At 41.3% G+C, this 19,160-nt stretch overlaps 1 protein-coding gene across 1 annotated transcript in view; it reads right to left on the bottom strand.

Moving 5' to 3' along the window:
* The window catches only part of cntnap2a (contactin associated protein 2a), a 405,242-nt gene that overhangs the window by 28,133 nt on the left and 357,949 nt on the right, over window positions 1–19,160 (bottom strand). The window contains exons 19-21 of the mRNA XM_080865727.1: window positions 12,985–13,203; window positions 10,703–10,732; window positions 6,105–6,341 (exon numbers count right to left, since the gene is read on the bottom strand). Of these exons, the coding sequence (XP_080721853.1) occupies window positions 6,105–6,341; window positions 10,703–10,732; window positions 12,985–13,203 (486 nt within the window). The remainder of the gene's footprint in view (window positions 1–6,104; window positions 6,342–10,702; window positions 10,733–12,984; window positions 13,204–19,160) is intronic.

The raw sequence follows: 19,160 nt of genomic DNA on the forward strand, positions 1-19,160 counted from the left end.
TTTAGACAAATGTAAACCTAGCTTAAACATGGTTAGGAAGAATTACCATAGTAAATAAGAATTATTTCTTTCTTTCATTTAAATATTCATAGAGCAGCCATTCCCAAAGTCAAGAAGACATATCCTATCTATTCCTATTTTCACTTTAATAAAAAAAAAAAAACATTTCCTTGAAATTCTTTATTTGAAAAACATAAACAGCAATGTTGGCCAATGTGTGACCACCTGTGACTCGGGCACAAACTTCAATGTAAGAGCAGATTATTACCTGTTTGATCAACATTTTATATAAATGAATGAATTAAATGTAAATGCTTTTAAATAAACTTCAAACTGAATTTCTGTTATTACTCAAGCTCACCTGCAGTACCTTTGCAGCCCTCCAGGGGGCCCTAGCCAACCCTTTGGGAATCACCGACATAGAGTATTTTATAGTTAGCAGTTTATGCAACCACATTGGCAGAAATGCTCATTTACTCATTTCAAAGTATTTACTTACATCTTTTATACTGTCTATGATGACAAGGTGAGTTTTTCTTCTACTGTCAGTAACAAGTACTAACAATCATTGTAGTCTATTAAGTATAATGAACTGTGTGTGTGATGACACCTGTTAGCTCTATTTAGCGATGTGTTCATGTAGTATATAATATACACTAGAAACAAACTCATGTAAGTCATGGAGAGCATTTTCACGTTTAAAATACTCTCACAGTAAGTTTTTTCTCTTTCCTACTGGGGAAAGAAGGAAAGAAAGTACCCCAACTTGTTACCCAGAGCTTCAGTAGCAACACATAAAATTGTCTGGAACCTTAATGGGGTATGAGCAATGCTGCAGAGCTGGAGCTTTTCGTGTGTGTGTGTGTGTACTTCATGTCAGTATGAGAAGAAGTTTCGGATGTGGATTCTGAGCAGTGCAAATCTCAACAGGTACATGTGCAATTGCATTTTTGCAAGTTTTAGCGTGCGTGCGTGTGTTCATACGTATGTACATGTGCACACCAGCTCCACGCGAGACCCTCAAGGGCAGAAAAGCAAAAGAATGAGAGTGTATAATAACAATACTGCAGGGTCCCCTGAGCAGTGTGTAAATATGGATACAATGGAAATGCACTATGCAATTATGGCTGACTTCATGCATTTTTCACTAGCTGGGAGGATGGGGAGAGAGTGGTACATTAAAGAGAGGGAAAGAGAGAAATTTGGGAAAGGGCAGAAAACTGAGAAACCAGGAGAGGGGCAATTGAGAGAGGAGCGAGAAAATAAGTGTGGCAAAGTAAGAAACGGAGGAGGAATAAGTGGAATACATATTTATGGGGACAAGAGTAAAATAATTGTAAAGGAGTGGCAGGAGAAAAGAAAAAACAGAGCATAAATGAGGGGGAAAAGTAGCAAAGAGACAAAGAGGACAGTGAGTCCAAATGAAAGGAAAAAAAAAACTGTAGCAGAGTGAAGGAAAAGAGGGACACAAAGGAATGAAAGGAGGAAATAGATGATGAAGTCACATGTCATCAATGTTCCCTCTAAGCTGCGCGCGTGTGCAATTGTGCACTGCTGGCACGGTCTCTGCGCACAGAAAATCTGCGTTGCGCACAAAAAAATAAAAAATAAAATAAAAATCCAACCTGTATTGAAATTAAAATTAAAACTTTAACAATTCTGCTTTGCAGTGTTAGTAAGTGACTGGCTGCTCCCATATAGGATTAGAACGATGCCACCTTATCCCATAGTCCAGCCAATAACGCGATTCACATTCGTATATACGCAGCAAATCAACGTTGTTGACAGGCTATGACAGCTAGTGATGTGCGGATCGATCCTGAAATATCGATTCATTTATGTTCTAGAATCGATTCTCACATTAAAATATCGATATTTTAGTAATTTAGGGGAAATTTGTAGTTTATCATTAACAGGAACACAGTGGGAAGAACCTATTTCATTCGGTTAGTCTACATTGGAAGGAACTACTAAATTTACCAGAGAAACACACACACACACATGAAGAGAGGGAGAGTATGCATAGTATGCAAACGGCTACCAAACAGCCATCATAATTCGTCATACATTGAGAACAGGACAAATCAACAACTGACAATGACTAATTAATATTAAAATCTGTAACATAATGTATTGTTTGGAGTTTAGTCTGTTACTGTTACTATTTTTACCATTTCTCTTTGGAGCAACTGTAACCCACATAATTTCCTTCGGGATTAATAAAGTGTTCTGATTCTGATCGTTTCAGGATGACCTGCCATTATCCAATGACACATCTTCTTATCTGTATCTTTTGCTCGTTTCTCCTCCTCTTCTTTTCTATTTTTTCTAAACTGAGCACCTTATGGCTTTGAACTTTGCTTGTCCATCTTCCATTGGTTTTAATTTTGGACTGCAGTATAAACACAAATCCCCCAACTCGAGGATCGCCACAACCTAACCTAATAGGGCTTTGGAGTTGACGTCACGCGCAATGCATTGTGGGAGCGCGGCACCCACAATGCAACGCGACCTACACCTTAGTTCACAGATTCACTTTGTCTAAGGTGTATTTCTGGGATTTCACACAACCCAGGATTCAAATCATGAATACATAATGGGCTTGGATTTACAACATTATGAATGAAAAAATTATGAATGAAATGTGCTCTATTTGGAGGCAGCAGGCCTCCCCCCCCTTTCCACGGGTTGTGTGTGAGACATTAAATCATCAAAATATAAAATTTTAATTTTAAATTGTTATTGATCCCTTTACTCCTAGTCCTAAAGTGTATATTTATTTTCTTACTCTTCTTATATTTATTGTTTGTTTACTTGCACTGCTGTAACTGGAGCCTCGTCGTCTCGTCTCTCTCAATAGTGTACTGCATGCAGCGGAGATGACAATAAAGTTTACTTTGACTTCAGCAGCGAGCAGGCGCCCTGAGGGCTCTCGCGCTCACTTTTCGCGTACAGAATTTCGGAAAAACATCGGTGCAAATTATAAGTCCCCCGCCGCCCCGCCCTCTCCTCCCTGTGCCGCAAGCAGCAGGCGCACCTTGCAAACGGAGGGCGCCCTTACTCCCAGGAAATGGGTGATAGAAAACCAATCGGTGCCCATGCCATTCCCAATATGCGCTGGCTGATGTCGGGCAGCATGAGTACGAGCAATTTATTTATTTATTTTTTGCTGATGCCCCACCACGATACCGCCCCAGGCAGCCGCCCGTGTCACCCGTATCAAAAACTGCTACTGCTCAGAGTAAATCATATCACAGAATATGACGAGCGTATGTTGAGGCGAACTGAAGACGAGGAGTGGACATGGACAGGTGCTGCTAGGGCGAGACAGACGTCTCTCACGGAGTCCTTTAGTGTGACAGGCAGGCAAGGTGTTCAAATAGCGCACAACTTCAGTTTTTTTTATTTCTATATGATGAATTCTGCATTATTAAGTGATAAGAACAACTAATCTGATGACCTGTAATCATTATGATGCTATCATTTGAGACACAATAAATAAAATACGTTTTTGTATAAAGTATCGGTATCAGATCAGATCGATACCACCCTGAATTTTACTTTCAGTGGTATCGCACATCACTAATGACAGCGTCCTTATGTGCCGACACCGGTGTTTTAGCTAGCAAAGCGGTGTGGCTGATGTGGAGTGAAGCCACGTTAATGACAATGTGTACAACCATTGGAGATGTGAGCAGGACAGACGGAACAATTGTGTGGACTTTTTAAATTGTGTTGATAGGCCACGTAAAACCAGAGTTATGATAAAAATATATGCAATGTTTGGTTTTTTTGGTTTACTTTCATTGTTTATATTTACTGCAGGAAGAAACGGTAAAAACGCATTTTTATAAGGAAAAGGCTTGAAAGCGCTCTCCACCTGTGAGCAAAAACAAAACCAAAAAAACCCACCCTTTCCTATGTACCATGTCGACCAATCACAAAATTCAATGGCAACATGGCATTTAGTTGTTTAGGAAGTTTAGCGACGTTTAGTGTAAATCTTGTGTATTTAGTGTGTAGGGTAGTCAATAGTTTTGTTGATGGTATCAAACTTCTGTTCCATGGTGTTGTCATTCTTTTGATTCTGAGACCTCACAACTGCAGTGATCCGTTCCGCGATGTATTCCAACTGTCGCTCAAGGGTCTCATTTTGAGCAGGCCTCTCTCTGATGTATCCCCCCATACGCTCAATGGTGTTGTTTTGAGCCTTCACAGCAGCTGTAAGCGTCTCCAAGGTGTTGACCATATTACGTTCGTTGTGAGAGGTTGCGCCTCGTTCCATTGCGATTCCAGCGGGCAGCCTTGGGGGGGTTTGAACAGCCGGTTCCGCTCTCTCAGGCCAGCAGGTATCAGGCTGTTGTTCTCCTTTATCTCATAGTGGACAGAAATTATTTTTTTGTAGTGGCACAAATAATTTGTGTGGCATCAGATTCATCAGATTCGAGGAGTTACCTCCTTTGCACAGTATCACCTTAAAGCACTTGTTGCAGGCTGCTGAGTTTGCATCTTTTGCTGTGAAGTACAGCCAGAATTTGACCGCTTCGCCTTGGGCATTTTTAATCTGTAGCTCTGCTCTAAAAGAACGTACGTACCTGGGCCCGCCTACTACACTTGCAAAGGTAAAATGATTGGCTAGAATCCAAAGTGTGTGACATCTCAGGAAAAAAAAGCACCGAAATGTGCGTTGCTTTTCGGTCTGGTTACTACCGTTTATGTCAGATACCGGTACCCATCCCTAAACTTGGATAGATTCAATGCTGGAGTGACCACAGTGCACACGTCTAAAGGACCGCTCAGGGAGTTTGTGTGTTCGCTCAGACACGTGAAAAAATTAGAGGGAACATTGCACAAAAACAAATAGACACAAGGGTGTGCTCTCTCCCTTTCTTTGCCTCTCTCTCGCTCTCTCTCTCTCACACACACACACACACACACACACACACACACACACACACACACACACACACACACACACACACACACACACACACACACACACACACACACAGACAGTAATCTTTATTCTCTAAATCCTGAAATGCCTGATTGGTTATGACAGAATTCTGAGGAGGTCTTTTCATGTCTTACACTAGCATATCACCACACACTGTCACCCTCCTCCACACCACACACACGCACGCAAGCCCACACCAAGACACACATTCTGCCTTTCTGTCATCTTGTCACCCCCCTGCCAAGAACACAGGGGGGAAAACACCATTCGACTTTAGGAAACAAATTAATTCACGTGTCGGGGATCAACTTCCTGACTGGGAGCGAGCAGAAAGCCTCTGACAGCGCCGCTGCTCTTCTCCCGAGAGAATTTCATGAAAACTTGTTTTGGGAAATAGAACTTTAATAGTGTATCTAATGAATCCCGGTGAAACAAACACGATGCTTTAGCAATATGCAACAGCGCAGAAGCAGAGTTACAGTGTGACACTGCTTGTCTGTGATCTTCAAAGAAAACATCAGATCACTAGACACACCTCTTACTGAAGTCACTCACGCTTTGTTTCTGAGTTTGATCTCTCAGCTCTGCATTTGCACAGTACCAGCATTCAGCGAGAGCACTCTAAAGTGAGGGAGAATTGGTGGGTAAGCATAATATTACCCTCAATCGATGCCTTTTATCGCAAGCCCAAACACTTTCAAAAACGACAGCGCCAAACTGAATAGGAAGTGGGGCACGATCACAAAGCGCAGCGACAATCACGGTGGGTTGTCGGGGAATGAAGCTCATTGAAACACAACTACTCCAGCGGTAATCCTGGTGCTGTTTGACTCTGGCTTTGTGAATAAAAGAGAAAGCGCAAATGATAACATGATCTCAGAAATATGCCAGCAAAAGTTGTCGGAGAAAATGTTAGCCGAAGGATTATTGCTCAGTGTGTCATCCTTAATTTCCGAGCAGAAAAGCAGTCCTGCAAGGCCAGGAAATGGGAAAACAAAACCTGATGTAAAAGGGAAAAAAAAACCCTTCAAAACCCACAGAGGGAAAATTTCATTTGTTTTGCACTGAAAGTTTTGAGGACAAAGAAAAGCCAGATGTACATTGTCTTTAAATAGAGTCAAATTGCCTGTCTGAAAATGCCTCTTACCTCTGGTGCAGAACGGACCATCGTAGGCGGTGGCGGTGCAGTCACACAGGTAGCCGTTATACCTCTCCACACACTTTCCCCCATTCCGACAGTACATCCCAAAACTGTTACAGTGGCCTTGGCAACCGGGCTTGACCCCAGGTGTGACCTTCGCCCTCTCTTCCAGATCGAGAGTGATGCCATTCATTCGTAAGGCTCTGATACATCCCAGGAACCCCCGCTGTCCCCCTGCAGCACCTGAGGACCGGAAGAAGGAGCAGGAAGGAGGGAACGCAGAGGGGGGAAGGATATGTAGCGTCAGGAGAAAAGAAAACAAGGAGAAGGAAGGGAGGACAACTGGAAGTCAGGGTCGCAAAAGTCATTCTGAATGCAAGAGGCTCTATTTTAATCTGTTTTAGAAACATTAATATCCTAATGCCTGGAGGAAGCCACTGATGTCACGCTAATTGTTCTGACTGTGACGCCGTTCTTGAAACAACCTTCAACTCGTTTGATTTCTTCAGTAATTGCAACAGCCTAATGAACACTGTCTCTTAATGAACCTCGCACTAGCATACACATGCAAATGGATGCGCGGATGCACGTAAACTACATGCTCGAGATGAACACACACGTTTTAAAAATGCCGCACAGTGCGCACCTGATTTGAATGAGTCAATGTAAGCATTACTGCTTAGCCTTGGGGTGTCGATAGCCATTCTTCTAAAGTGCTTCCATCGTCATTCTGGCCTTGCACGTTTACAGTCTAACTACCCATTAACTTGGACAAAGTAGGGGTGTTAAATAGATTAATGTCGACCTAAATGACCACAGCAATAAACACACTCATAAATATACACCCACAGGTATAGATTCAAAAATACACAAACACACCCACCGAGCATAAATATTCTGTGTGGGTAAACACAAACGTAAGCACGCACACTTGCGCGCACTATCGGAGACGAGAACCGAGGGTCATTTTAGTTATTACTGTAAAACATCTCAAGGGCATCGTCTGGCTTAAGGAAGAGTGTCTATTCAGGAAGACATGTAAAGGAAATGTGAACACACATTCTAGCAGGCGGGGTCGTCCCTCAACAGCTGCACTCTCGCTTATGCAATTTTAGCTTGCCCACATAGGTACAATAGAGGCATAATAAGATTACTAATACATGTACTTTGATTTTCTCCAGCCGATACATTATTCACGTATTGGGATGCAGCTGAGCTTTTGCATGCTTTCTCCTATTTTCAGTCCCATGAAGAATTAGACTTTTAGTAGGCCCCTTAATTAATCTATTTTGTAGTACTGATTGGCTGGAGGTTTCTGCCACCTGTTTACCCAGGTCTGAATCAGTCTCTGATTAAATGGACAGCAGGCTCCGAAGCCTGCGGAGACTGGGGCAGGCACGTATACACACACACACGCACGCACGCACAGTCAGGTGCATACGGTTTCTGTGCTACTCACAAACGCTGTGTAATAGAGCCTGACTGATTGTGACCGCAGTCAATATTGGCTTATCACAGTTACAATCATTTAAAAAAGTAAGTACAGAAATAGAAATAATTGTTTGACACATAACCAAAATAATAGAGCTGATCTGAACCAGCAATAAAGGCGATATGCTCAAAGAAATAACAAAACTGATAACTTGCAGTCACACTTTCCAATCTAAGGAGATCAGGAGATTAGGTGCAGTTTTATTGAAATCTCTGACATGTTGTTTGCTCTCTCCTATCAAAGTCTGTTGCGTAATTATGCCTGAAGCTCTCAAAGACCTTAAGAAAGAAAAAAACCCACTGACATATTATGATATGAGTGTAAGGAACCACCAGTCCCATCGATTTTAAATAGTTAGTCCAGGACTAGATATCCTAGCAAATTTAGCCCAACCAGCATGTTTGATGTAAAAAAAGAAGTCACCAAAAACCTCTGAATTCAATCACAGGATCTGGAGGCAACTGAGTTAATGTCAAACTACAGATGTGACCTACATGGGTTGGTGTGCCAGGAAAAAAAAGCATGAGCAGCAACTATTTGCAACTGGCTTAGATAGGTCTTTTGCACTGATCTGTTCAGGACAAAGCAATCAATGACAGTGCTGTTTGGCCACATGTTTGGCACAGGATAAAGGCAGCTTTATTTGAAAAAAAACCCTCCACACCAACTGTAAAGCATAGTGGAGGAACAGAGTAGTTTAGGGTTCCTTCACTGCCTCAGGGAGTGGGCAGCTTGCAGTCACTGATTCAGTAATGCAGTCTGCATTTTTCCAAAGTGTGCTTGAAGAAAATGTGATGCCATCTGTCCGTAAGTTAAATTGAACCAGATGTGAACCTCGCACCTGAATATTTATCCTACTCCCCCTAGCAAATACAAAAGGAGGAGATGCGGGGCTGTTCAATGAATAAGAAAAAAAAAAGTTAAATCAAAACCTGTGGGGGTAATTCAAAATAGGTGCTACATGCAAGAAAAACACCAATGCATGTTCTGCATTTTTATATGTACAGGCCCAAGTTTTACGTATATTAGTAAACACGAAGTTTCTCTGTATGTAATTATAGTTCTTTATAATTAATAGTCAATAGTATACATTTATAGAGCTTTGGTGATTAAGACAAAAATCAACTAGACTTGTCTCCTAAAACTGTATACTTTACTTTTTAAAATTTTCATTACATTTATTTTTAACGTTTTTGCAAACACCTGTGTATTCAGCATATCTTTAATCTTATGTATATGTACAACATACATATGTGCTTTCTAGCCTTTTTCAGGAAATCATCATATACTCTAAAAAAAACGTGAAAAAGAAGTACACTGCATGATTCAGTAGCTTGTAGAACTACTTTTTTAGCAGAAATGACTTTACAGGTTTCATCAGAATTTTTGTCCACCTTTCTGTGCATGTTTGCTTCAGTTCATTGAGATTTGCAATGCGATTTGTCTAGACTTTGACTGGGCCACTACAGCATTATTTCTTTGCTTCACTTTGCCCTTCTGTTGTAGATTTGCTGCTGCGCTTGGGATTATAGTCCAGTTTCATGACCCGGTTTCAGCCAAGCTTAAGCTGTTGATCACCTCCCTCCACCACCGTGCTTGGCAGTTGGTATGAGGTGTTTGGGATGATATGCTTTAGTTTACACCAAATGGGCCGTATAGTGTGAGACCCTGCATCGTGACCTACGAACTTCTAACCCCTACGAGTCAATCGTGCAGTTTGAGCAGGAGCTGAATCGCGCGACTGAAAAAAATCGCACAGTGTGAGCCCGGCATAAGAATGACACTCTAGTCTACTGGTTGAAGGTCTTGTGGATTATGCCCTCTCCAGCCCTCCTTAAGCAGACTTTGTCTGTTAGAGTTGAATCAGCTTCTTAATATTAAAAAACAAAACAAAAAAATGCCTCTATACCCTTTGTTGCAACCTAGTTTCAACATCTGGCTTCACTCGGTGTATACATGACTACCAGACTTTTCATTTTCTCAATATTAGCAGTAGGCTTACAAACAATCTGACACACAGTCTCAGCAGCACATGACTGCACAGAAATATTGTAATTAATACATATATTTCAAAACATAAGCAGTTATTAAAGTGAAATGTATATATATGGCTCAATTTATTTATGGGAGTAACGTGTGTGCCCCAAGAGGATGTTACCTTGTAATGATGTCCTAATTAAGCAACATTTTGTTTTCATTAGAAGACACACACGCACACACAAACACACGCAGTAGCAGGCAAATTAGAAGGAAAGCCATATGTGACCGCTTAACCTTCACTGCATGTATGGATGTATCAGTGTGAATGCTGAATTACTAAGTAAAGACTTTGCATTGAATAAACTTGCAGTATGCACTTTAACACTGTACTGACAGTATTCGCCACATGTGGATTCTTCTGTGGAGGCATATTCAGATGAATTAAATTAAATAAGAATCGGCTGCAGATTTGCTTCCATTAACATTTTAAAAGTGGTTAAGCCGAATGGCGGCATGTGCTTTTCTTTCTCTTTGCTGTTCGCAACGTTGGAGATATCTTTAACTACAGTATTTCGCACGCTCTGTGTTTATTAGAAGCACACTTCAGGATTCAATTTGTATTAGTTTCTGATGGGTGTTTTGATTCACTGGGTCTAAATGCCATTTCAAAAGCATTCCTAACCCACTGGCATTTCCAGAGGGGGATATTATGATAAAAAAAAAAAAAGCTCATATCAGCAGCCACATGCTTCATATCTATTGGGTTATAACACTGTTTTTTTAAAGCATCTCTCTAAAAGGTTGATAATAACTTCGCTTTTTATAAAAGGAAGTCATATATGAGTACTGACTTAAATTGCCACCTGCTGTAATTTAGAAGACTTGGGTGCTTATCATCAGTCTACCCCCCCCACCCCCACACCCCCCTACTCAAAAAAAACAAACAACAGGCAATCAAAGCATGAGCACTGATATTTTAGAAGACTAATACTGACTTTAACCACTGTTAAAGTGAGGCTGCCATAAAATCTGAATCAACTAACAGAAGCACAGTTATTTTGAGCTGTAGGTGAGGTGAAAACTGTATCAGTGTCACAGAGACATTTCGCTGTACTCAGTAAATGTTACCTACTGTCTTGGCAGGTGAGCGAGGCTGGTTTCCCTGTGACAGGTGTCGCATGCATGCAGCGACGAGCAAGCAAGCACGATGTCGATTCACGACGGCAGAGACGGGGGTGGAGGGGGGAAAGAAAAGAGCAGCGCACAAAAGAAAGACAAAACAATCAAGTCATGAGCAAAAACATGCAAAACCATAAAAATCAATGTGATAGTGAGCATTAATCAAGACGGAATTCAAAAAAGAGCAGATGGTGGCCACGAAATGAATACATTGCGGTGCCATTTATAGTTATGAACACGTATTTGGAGAGCTAAAAGTTAACAATGTGAAGTAAATGACAGCATGCTGATGGTATAACATTTACGCTCAAGGCCATTATAGCAAATGAGCCACTGTGCAGTAAACACTAAAGCAATCAAATGCTTGATGAGGAGCATATTGATTGAGAAAGAGTAAAGGAGATGATAGAGAGACAAACACACGAACACGGTAAACCTCCATGTTGTAGATGTGGAGGACTCACTTTCTTTTTTGTGCCTTTACAGTCAACTCTTTCAAACAAAGATGGCTGCAGTAGAATTTCAAAGTTTCACAGTTTTGAAGTTTTTTGGGTTTCATTTTTTATTTTCTAGCTCAGCGCCTTTGAACAGTTGCATCAGTAATAGTCATTGACAGCCGTGCAGTGGCGGAGATTCTTCCGTAATATGAAGGAATCAAGAGTCGAGACAAAATCTTGTTGCCTGCAGGGCTCTTCCCACTCTTTCCAAATCTCTTGATCAAACACAAAGAAGATCTCTATCTTTTCTGGATGTCGGAGGCCAAATCTAAACTACTTCCCTTGAGTGTAGAGGGGGGTCACTTCCTGTGTATAACACTTTAACTTCTCAAAGAAATCCTCAAATCAGGATTAAGCGGGGATTAGAGATCAGATATAGGAAGGTGATGTCACCTCTGCTGGTGTTGTTACATGCAGTCCATCCATTGCTCTCTCTCTCTCACTTCTTCTCTCTCTCTCTGTTACAGTATTTTTATTCCTTGAGATCTGGTGACACGCGCACAGGCCTAAGCTAAAAGGCCAGAATACAGACATGCAAATTGGCCTTAGATATATCTGAAAGCCATAATGTTCCCGGTTTCATAGCCACGAGTCACACAAAGACCCTTTTTGCCCCTTCCCGTTTCTCTAAAAGAAAGTACAAATACACTGAGAGGCAAATTGGGACATGATAAGGTGAGGATATTTCAGCAGCGCTCAAATCAGCAAAAGTGATGAGACGATGAAATTATATTATAGACGGGGATCAGGAGGTTTGAGGCTATCACATTGGGAGGCCTGATTGGAATTTGCAACAATCTCCTTTGGGCTGAACTTTTTTTTCCAATGAGATAGTAGGAAGTGTGTGATCCGCCTCAGCACTTTTCCCTCTATCCGCAAAATCCCTAAAACTATTTTAGCCTTGGAGTTTGGTCTATAGCGTATTGACTGCTCAGCACAAAAGACGAAATGAGACAGAGAAGTGAAAGCGCAGTGAGAAAACTGGACAAATCTTCCATTTGAAATCCTGATGAGCTCGAGAAGCACTGCGCTGGAGAGATAGATGGTTGACCTTTTACCCAATAGCTATGCACAGCTTCTGTGATAATAAAGGCTTTGTCTATCTGATAATTGATCCATAATTAAAGGATGCAGGGACAGAGAAAATCCAATAGCTGATCCCCTCTATGCAACAGTATCTTAATGCAAAGACATTTACAGTATTAACATATTAAATAAATGAGCTCTGTGAGTAACATGGCCTCACACCCAATCATGTTTAAATTTATTAAAAGTCTGTTCGCTCACATGGATGAGTTTCCAAGGATGCGTGCCTATCATTAAGTGTAAAACCTGCATGTGTGTGTGTGTGTTTGGATTAACTTAATTAGCAGTGGCTGGCTTAAGAGAAAACGCTGTGATTTCCAGTAAAGCTGGTACATCTTTAACTTGTGAGACAATCAGACGTTCTCATGGAGGTTGTCAGCATTTGAGGGCAACAGCATTATTTAAAAAAAAGCAACAAAACAGACAGTACAGAAAGTTTTTTAATTAACAGTTGAATCCAATTACATTTATGTGGATGATGTGTGCTGGAGTGTTTGGTTTCCGCACTTAAGAGCTCATAATTGTTGCGTGAGTGTCCGTCCTTCGCAAAGCGGATATTAAATGTGCAAATTGCAATCAAATGTGTGTACACGAGTCGCTCTTGAACATGAGGGTTGTTTAGATGATGTGCTAGCGAGGGTGTGCGTCTTACCCACGTAGAGCTGGCTGAACAGCTCGAGCCGTGTGTGTCCCTGCGCGGGAGCAAGCCTGGACGTCCTGTACGTCTGGTCCAGCTGAAGGACAGCCTCTTTCACGTTACGCTCAGCCATTACACGGTGCCACTGGTCATCGTTGAGGGATGTAGCTGAATGCACAATCAGCTCCACTGGTCCATTTCCGACATCGAAGGAGAAGGAGACCACCTTAGGAGCTGCAGAAAGAAAAAATTCCAAAAAATTCACAGCTTTATAAAATCCAGCACCCCCTGTTCTGCTGTAGTTCACTTTGTAGGTAGATATGCATTAAATTTCTAATCTAATGGCTCATTTGTTTCAAGGCCACTCATTTGGCTTGTATAGATTTCAGCTTTGCATTACATGACTGCTCACAGCTTTTGCACAGGCCTAATATCACCAACCGCCAGGAACGGTTGGTTTTTTGTGACAAAGTCATATTGCTGCAGTTTCCCTGTTTTTTTAGACTTACTTTTGCTTGAGAGTTGGAAAGACGTGTCAGGAAAGGTGTGTGTGAAAAAAAAAGGAAGGGAAAGGTTCCATAGAAAGAAGACAAAAAGAGCGAACAGTGCAAAACGGTCCTGTTTATCTACTAGATTAATTTTTCATTATCTTGAGCTGAGTTGATTTGATTGTGTGTGTCCATGAGACAGTAGGTTGTCATAAAGTTTTAGTGCTTTTCTGCAGTTTAATAGTCTAATTTATCTCAGTAGACCAAGAGGGGGCACCGGTTTACCTTTTATAGCCATGATCAGGTAAAACGTTCATTGATGCTTCTGAACCACCTTTGTGTGTGACTGACTTCAGTAAATTTCAGTTTTGGCTGTTTTGCATTGTGTGTCGCTGCCTGGTCCTGCTTTGAACCTGTCTGCAATGTTGCATCTGCACAATGATACTCTGTGAGTATGTGTGACTCCACAAGTCACACATAATAAACCTTATCACATACACATTTTTAAATAGAGGAGAATTGCAAAGTCTCTCTACCTTGTAAATAAAAGACAATGTGTTAACTAACTGAATGCCTCAGCAAAATGTTAAAGGACTCTTTTAGACTTGCTGCTGGAAAGATCATTCGGAATTGACGTATTAAAACCCAAATGGACTTTTCCTTAATGTTTGGAGACTGATGTATAAAAGCTTTATATCCTGGATGGTGGCATATGGTCGGTACTGGCACCAGTGTGCTGCAGCCCGAGTGGTGATAAATAGCTTGATATGTTACCGTTCTATTATAGCTTCATTAGGCTCAGATATTAAGAGTGAATAAATTTATACTGTAGTCAATGGGGAAATGAGCTTACTTCTTTTCCTTTGTTTAATCAATGTCTCTGGCCCTTTTCTCCTTTTCATATTGCTTTCATCTAATTATCCTTTATCTTTCAGTGACTCTTCCATGGCCTTTGGTATCATTTCTACATTAAATCTATCCATTTCCATTTATTCCTTCCTGTCCTGCTTGTTTGTACCCTCCTTTTTCTTTTATGTTTCCCTTTGCTCGCTTGGTTCAAACTTTCCCTTCATCGGTGGTTTCTTTATGCTTCTGTTTATTCTCTTGCCTTTACAGACCCACCTGTGACTTTGGCCTCCCTTATATCATTTCTTCCTTCTTTCATTTTTCCTCGAACCCTTTCTTGCACACAATATTTAATGAAATGATCCAAGCAAAAGCCTGAATGTGCTGAGTACATTAACCTATCAGATGAATTTCATGAAAAAAATAGTGCTTCATCATTTAAACGCCAGCAATACACAAACACACCAACCTCAGCAAAGACACACACAAACAGAGACGCAGTATAAGGCCTCTGACAGCCTTTAGTATACTGAATTAATGATGTTTGTATGCACAGAACAGGTCCGCGGGGCAGGGAGGAGAGACATCAGTTATTTTAAATGGTGAAAGACGGCCAAACATACATCACAATACCCCAGCAGAAACAAAGCTTTAGTAATGCTGCAACAACAATGCTGAACGTCATATATGAGATGCGTGTGTGTGTTTGATAATTTGTGTGTTGTTTTAGTGGCACTGCAAACCAAGACGTATGCCCTACAACCTCCTGTCAACGGGCGCGAATAAAACTAAAGTGCCCTCAGAGCACAGAGCTCGCCTCATCTATTTGCATAGATGATGGATGTAACTAGTGTAAATGCTTGTGTGTGTGTAAATGTAATATTTGTGTTGTGTCCTTACACTTTGCACGTTGGCCTAAAAAAAGGACAAAAAAGCCACGCTTAGGTTTTTATTTTTGCTATTTGTTTTTCTATTAATCTTTTAATATGGAGGCCGAAAGAGCCGAGTTTTAAATTATGCGTCAGCACAGCACAACCAAATGATGATAAATAGTGAAAGCCACTGAACGTCTTTGTGTGAAAGATCACTGCTCGTGTGGGTGTGCTTGTGCGTTTGTCTAATGTGAGGTTCAATTTTGCTGTTCTTCATCTTTTTTTTTTGTCCAGAAGGCTGGCAGTGCATTATCTCTTCGATCGCTTTTCTGTTAGACTGGCAAACTCTTTGTTGTTGCTCTCATTTGCTTTGTTAGCCTTTGGCTCTGTGTTTTTTTCTTAACTTGAGGGTTCGTTGGAACGGGCTGGACCTTTTGTGTTTTTTGGGGGATGGAGGCTCGGTTTAAGTGCGAGCCAACCCTAAGTGGCATAGCAAACCTGCTGCTGTAGAGGCTGAAGCGAGATTTAAACTTCTTAAAGGCTGGGAAAAGAAAAAAGCAGTTTTTATCAGCAAAAGAAGGAAGTGCATGCAATACAAAGAATGCCGACAGCTTCTCAGCGTGCGCAGAGGACAGATATGGTGAGATTAAGATTAACTTTTGACTGAGCTGTGAAGAAGAGGCTGAAAAAATATTCTTACTCCTAAGTAGATATTGCTTTAACAAGTCTGACATGTGACAAAAGCGGCACGGCACACTCCTATACTCCATATGTAAACCGTAAATGACTAGTCTTCACAAGAAAAACAGTTTTGGAAGGACATGTCTCCAGCTGGAAAGTACATTTCTTAGCTGCAGCCTTTAAAAATATAAAATTTGGCACAAAACATCCCACAAGTCAATTTTTTTCTAATAGGGATCTCTGCATCTGTTCTCAGTCTAGTTACGAGGTTACGATTCTGAATAAATCTCAAATGTGCCTATGCCTATTTCTTCCTATTAAGATTGGAAAATGAATAGAGTCCACCTCGCGTCTTTGAGCCTGCTGAGGTCACAGTAATGTGTGTTTTGTCCAAGGGTTTAAAGTGTGTATCACTGAGTGTTCATGTGCTTTGGGCTCCTGGAATGGCACAACCATGCTATTCCAGCTTAATGCTAGTCATTTCATGCCCTGACTGGATTGCAGCAGATAGAGTTTTTTTGCGCCAACGAGAGGGCAAAGATTATGTGTGTGTTTATGTGTGTGTGAGTGTGCATGCGAGTAATTTCTGGATTGTGTGTCTAAACGGGTGCTGTGGGGCAAAATGCAAGATGATAGCAAGAGAGAGGAGAGAGGAAATCGATGTGGGGGCATTCTGAAAGCCTCAGGAGACACAAGCACGCACACAAGCACACACACACACACACACTCTGCAACTGTGACAGACCACATATTTACTGTATCTGTGTGTGTCTGTGTGTGTGTATTATGAAGTACGCATTTGGAAAAAAACAAATACCAAACCCCTTGAGCATTTTTCAGCACTCAAATGTACAGAATAGTGTCAGCACATAGATTTTTTTTCTTTGTAGATGAGTATTTGTGTGTAAGAAAGAACTTGGATAGAAAAAAAGCTCACGGAGCTCTTAGACTGCAAACTAGCTGACATAATGTCATTCAGTGTAACGGCTTTAGACAGCACTTTGGCTCAAAATTCGACTTTGTGCCTATTCACTGGTTGGCATTTTGACACAAAATGGTGGGCCAGGCGCACCAGCAGGAAATGGTCAGCAAGCGCTTTTGACACCAAATGTTCAAATCCCTTTGAATCCCAATGAATCCCAATGAATGCAATTAGTCATCAATCGACCGCCATGCCGTGCCAGGAACCCGTTTCACAATGCAGCTTCGAGATTAAATAAAAGCCCTAGATTTTAAAACTCTTGATCAGAAAGGCACCACTGTGGCTGCGGGGAATTTAATTTGAGCCACTGAACATGATCACAGAAACCCGCTGCATGACACGTCAATCAAAGCTCTCAGAGCGGACTAAGAGTCTGTGAAATGAGGGTTGGGCAAAGCTGCCCCATTGATTGATGTTTTAAATGTTTATCTCTTCTTTGTCACAGTCTGTTTGTTCCAGCTTTAATGTTTGACAAAATGATATCTGTTTTCATATATGTACACACATGTACACACTGCTCAAAAAAATTAAAGGAAGGCTTTCATCAGATCCTAAGAAGAACACATCAGATCTCATTGGGGGGAAAAAATCATGCTGGATATGGATACTGATATAGACTGGCTAATGTGTTAGGAACAATGAAAACGATTGGGAGGCCAGTCCATTTAGCTAAAATGTCACTGCAGCAACTCAAAATGCTACTGGTTTCTATTGCCCTTATGTGGTTGTATGCATGCCTGACAATGTTGGTGCATACTCCTAATGAGACCACAGACGGTGTCCTGTAGGAACTCCTCCATGGTCTGGACCAGGGCATCACAGAACTCCTGGAGAATCTTAGGTACAACCTGACAGGTAGTATGCATTCTCAGCCTCCAGGAGCTGCCTACTCTCGCCACATGATGCCGGGCAATGTCGTGCATCAGGAGGAAGCCAGAACCCACTGCACCAGTGTAGTGTCTAACAGTGGGTCCAAGAATTTAATTCTGATAACTAATGGCAATCAGGGTGCCTTTGTTTAGCCTGCTGAGGTCTGTGTGTCCCTCCATGGATATGCCTCCCACGACCAACACTGATCCAAAACCAAACCAGTCATGATGAACAATGTTACAGGCAGCATAATGTTCTCCATAGCTTTTCCAGATTTTTGCATCTGTCACATGTGCTCAGCTGAACCTGCTCTGTTGTGTGAAAAACAAAGGGTGCCAGTGGTGGAGCTGCCAATTCTGATATTTTATGGCAAATGCCAGCCGGACTCAGTGGTACTGGGCAGTGAGCATAAGGCCTACTAAAGGACAACCCGCCCTCAAGAAGTTTGTCTCTGATTGCTTGGTCAGAAACATTTACACCAATGGCCTGCTGGAGATCAATTTGCAGGGTTCTGGCAGTATTCATCATCCTTCTGCTTGCACAAAGGAGAAGATACCCATTCCTGCTAATGGGTTAAGGACCTTATACGGCCCTATACAGCTCTCTAGAGTAACTGTCTGTCTCCTGAAATCTTCTACATGGTCTTCACCCAATATTGGCTGAAAAGTTACAGCTACACTTCTGCTACTTCTATAAAACTACTGCTAGCACAGAAAGCTCAGGACAAACAGTCTTGTATATTCGCCAAGGTTAGTGCTGGATCAAATTTTAACTTGATTGCTTGTTTTTTTCTGTATTATAACCAGTGTTGGGTAAGTTACTTTAAAATAGTAACTTAGTTACATTACTAGTTACTTCTCTCAAAAGTAACTCAGTTACTTCAAGTTACTCGTTACTTTCAAAGTAACTAGTTACTAGGGAAAGTAACTTTGGTTTTACTCATAATTCTCTTGTTAATGTATTGCTTCCATAACTTTGCCAGTCTTCTAGCTTGCTTACTTGCCACAAGTGCACTGTGCCACCTACCAATAGAAAGGAAAAGATAATGTGCATATTTCCACTAGAGAAATCCCACGCCTGGACCGTCATTGACTGCTGCCATGATTCTAGCCTACGTCACAGTGTCATGTGCGCCTTTTACATCAACACAAAAACTGCAGTCGTGGTGCTTTCGATTGTACTCAGAACTCGGAAATTCTGCCTTCTGAATAGGAAGATGTAGGTAACACCAGACTGCAGATGAGCTGCATACAGGGCTGGACTGGGACAGAAAATTGTCCCGGGCATTTTGACTAGAGACCGGCCCACCATTATAGGAAAAATCATAAAGCCTTTGAATGAAAATAAACACTGTTGTGACAGTGATGTACACTGTTTTGATGGTATATATGCATCAATCTATCAATCGTTTGTTGTAAGATTCAGATTATTATTTTTTAAAAGATAGACATT

This window comes from Rhamphochromis sp. 'chilingali' (genome assembly GCF_963969265.1).
Source record: "Rhamphochromis sp. 'chilingali' genome assembly, chromosome: 18".
Taxonomy (NCBI): Eukaryota; Metazoa; Chordata; class Actinopteri; order Cichliformes; family Cichlidae; genus Rhamphochromis; species Rhamphochromis sp. 'chilingali'.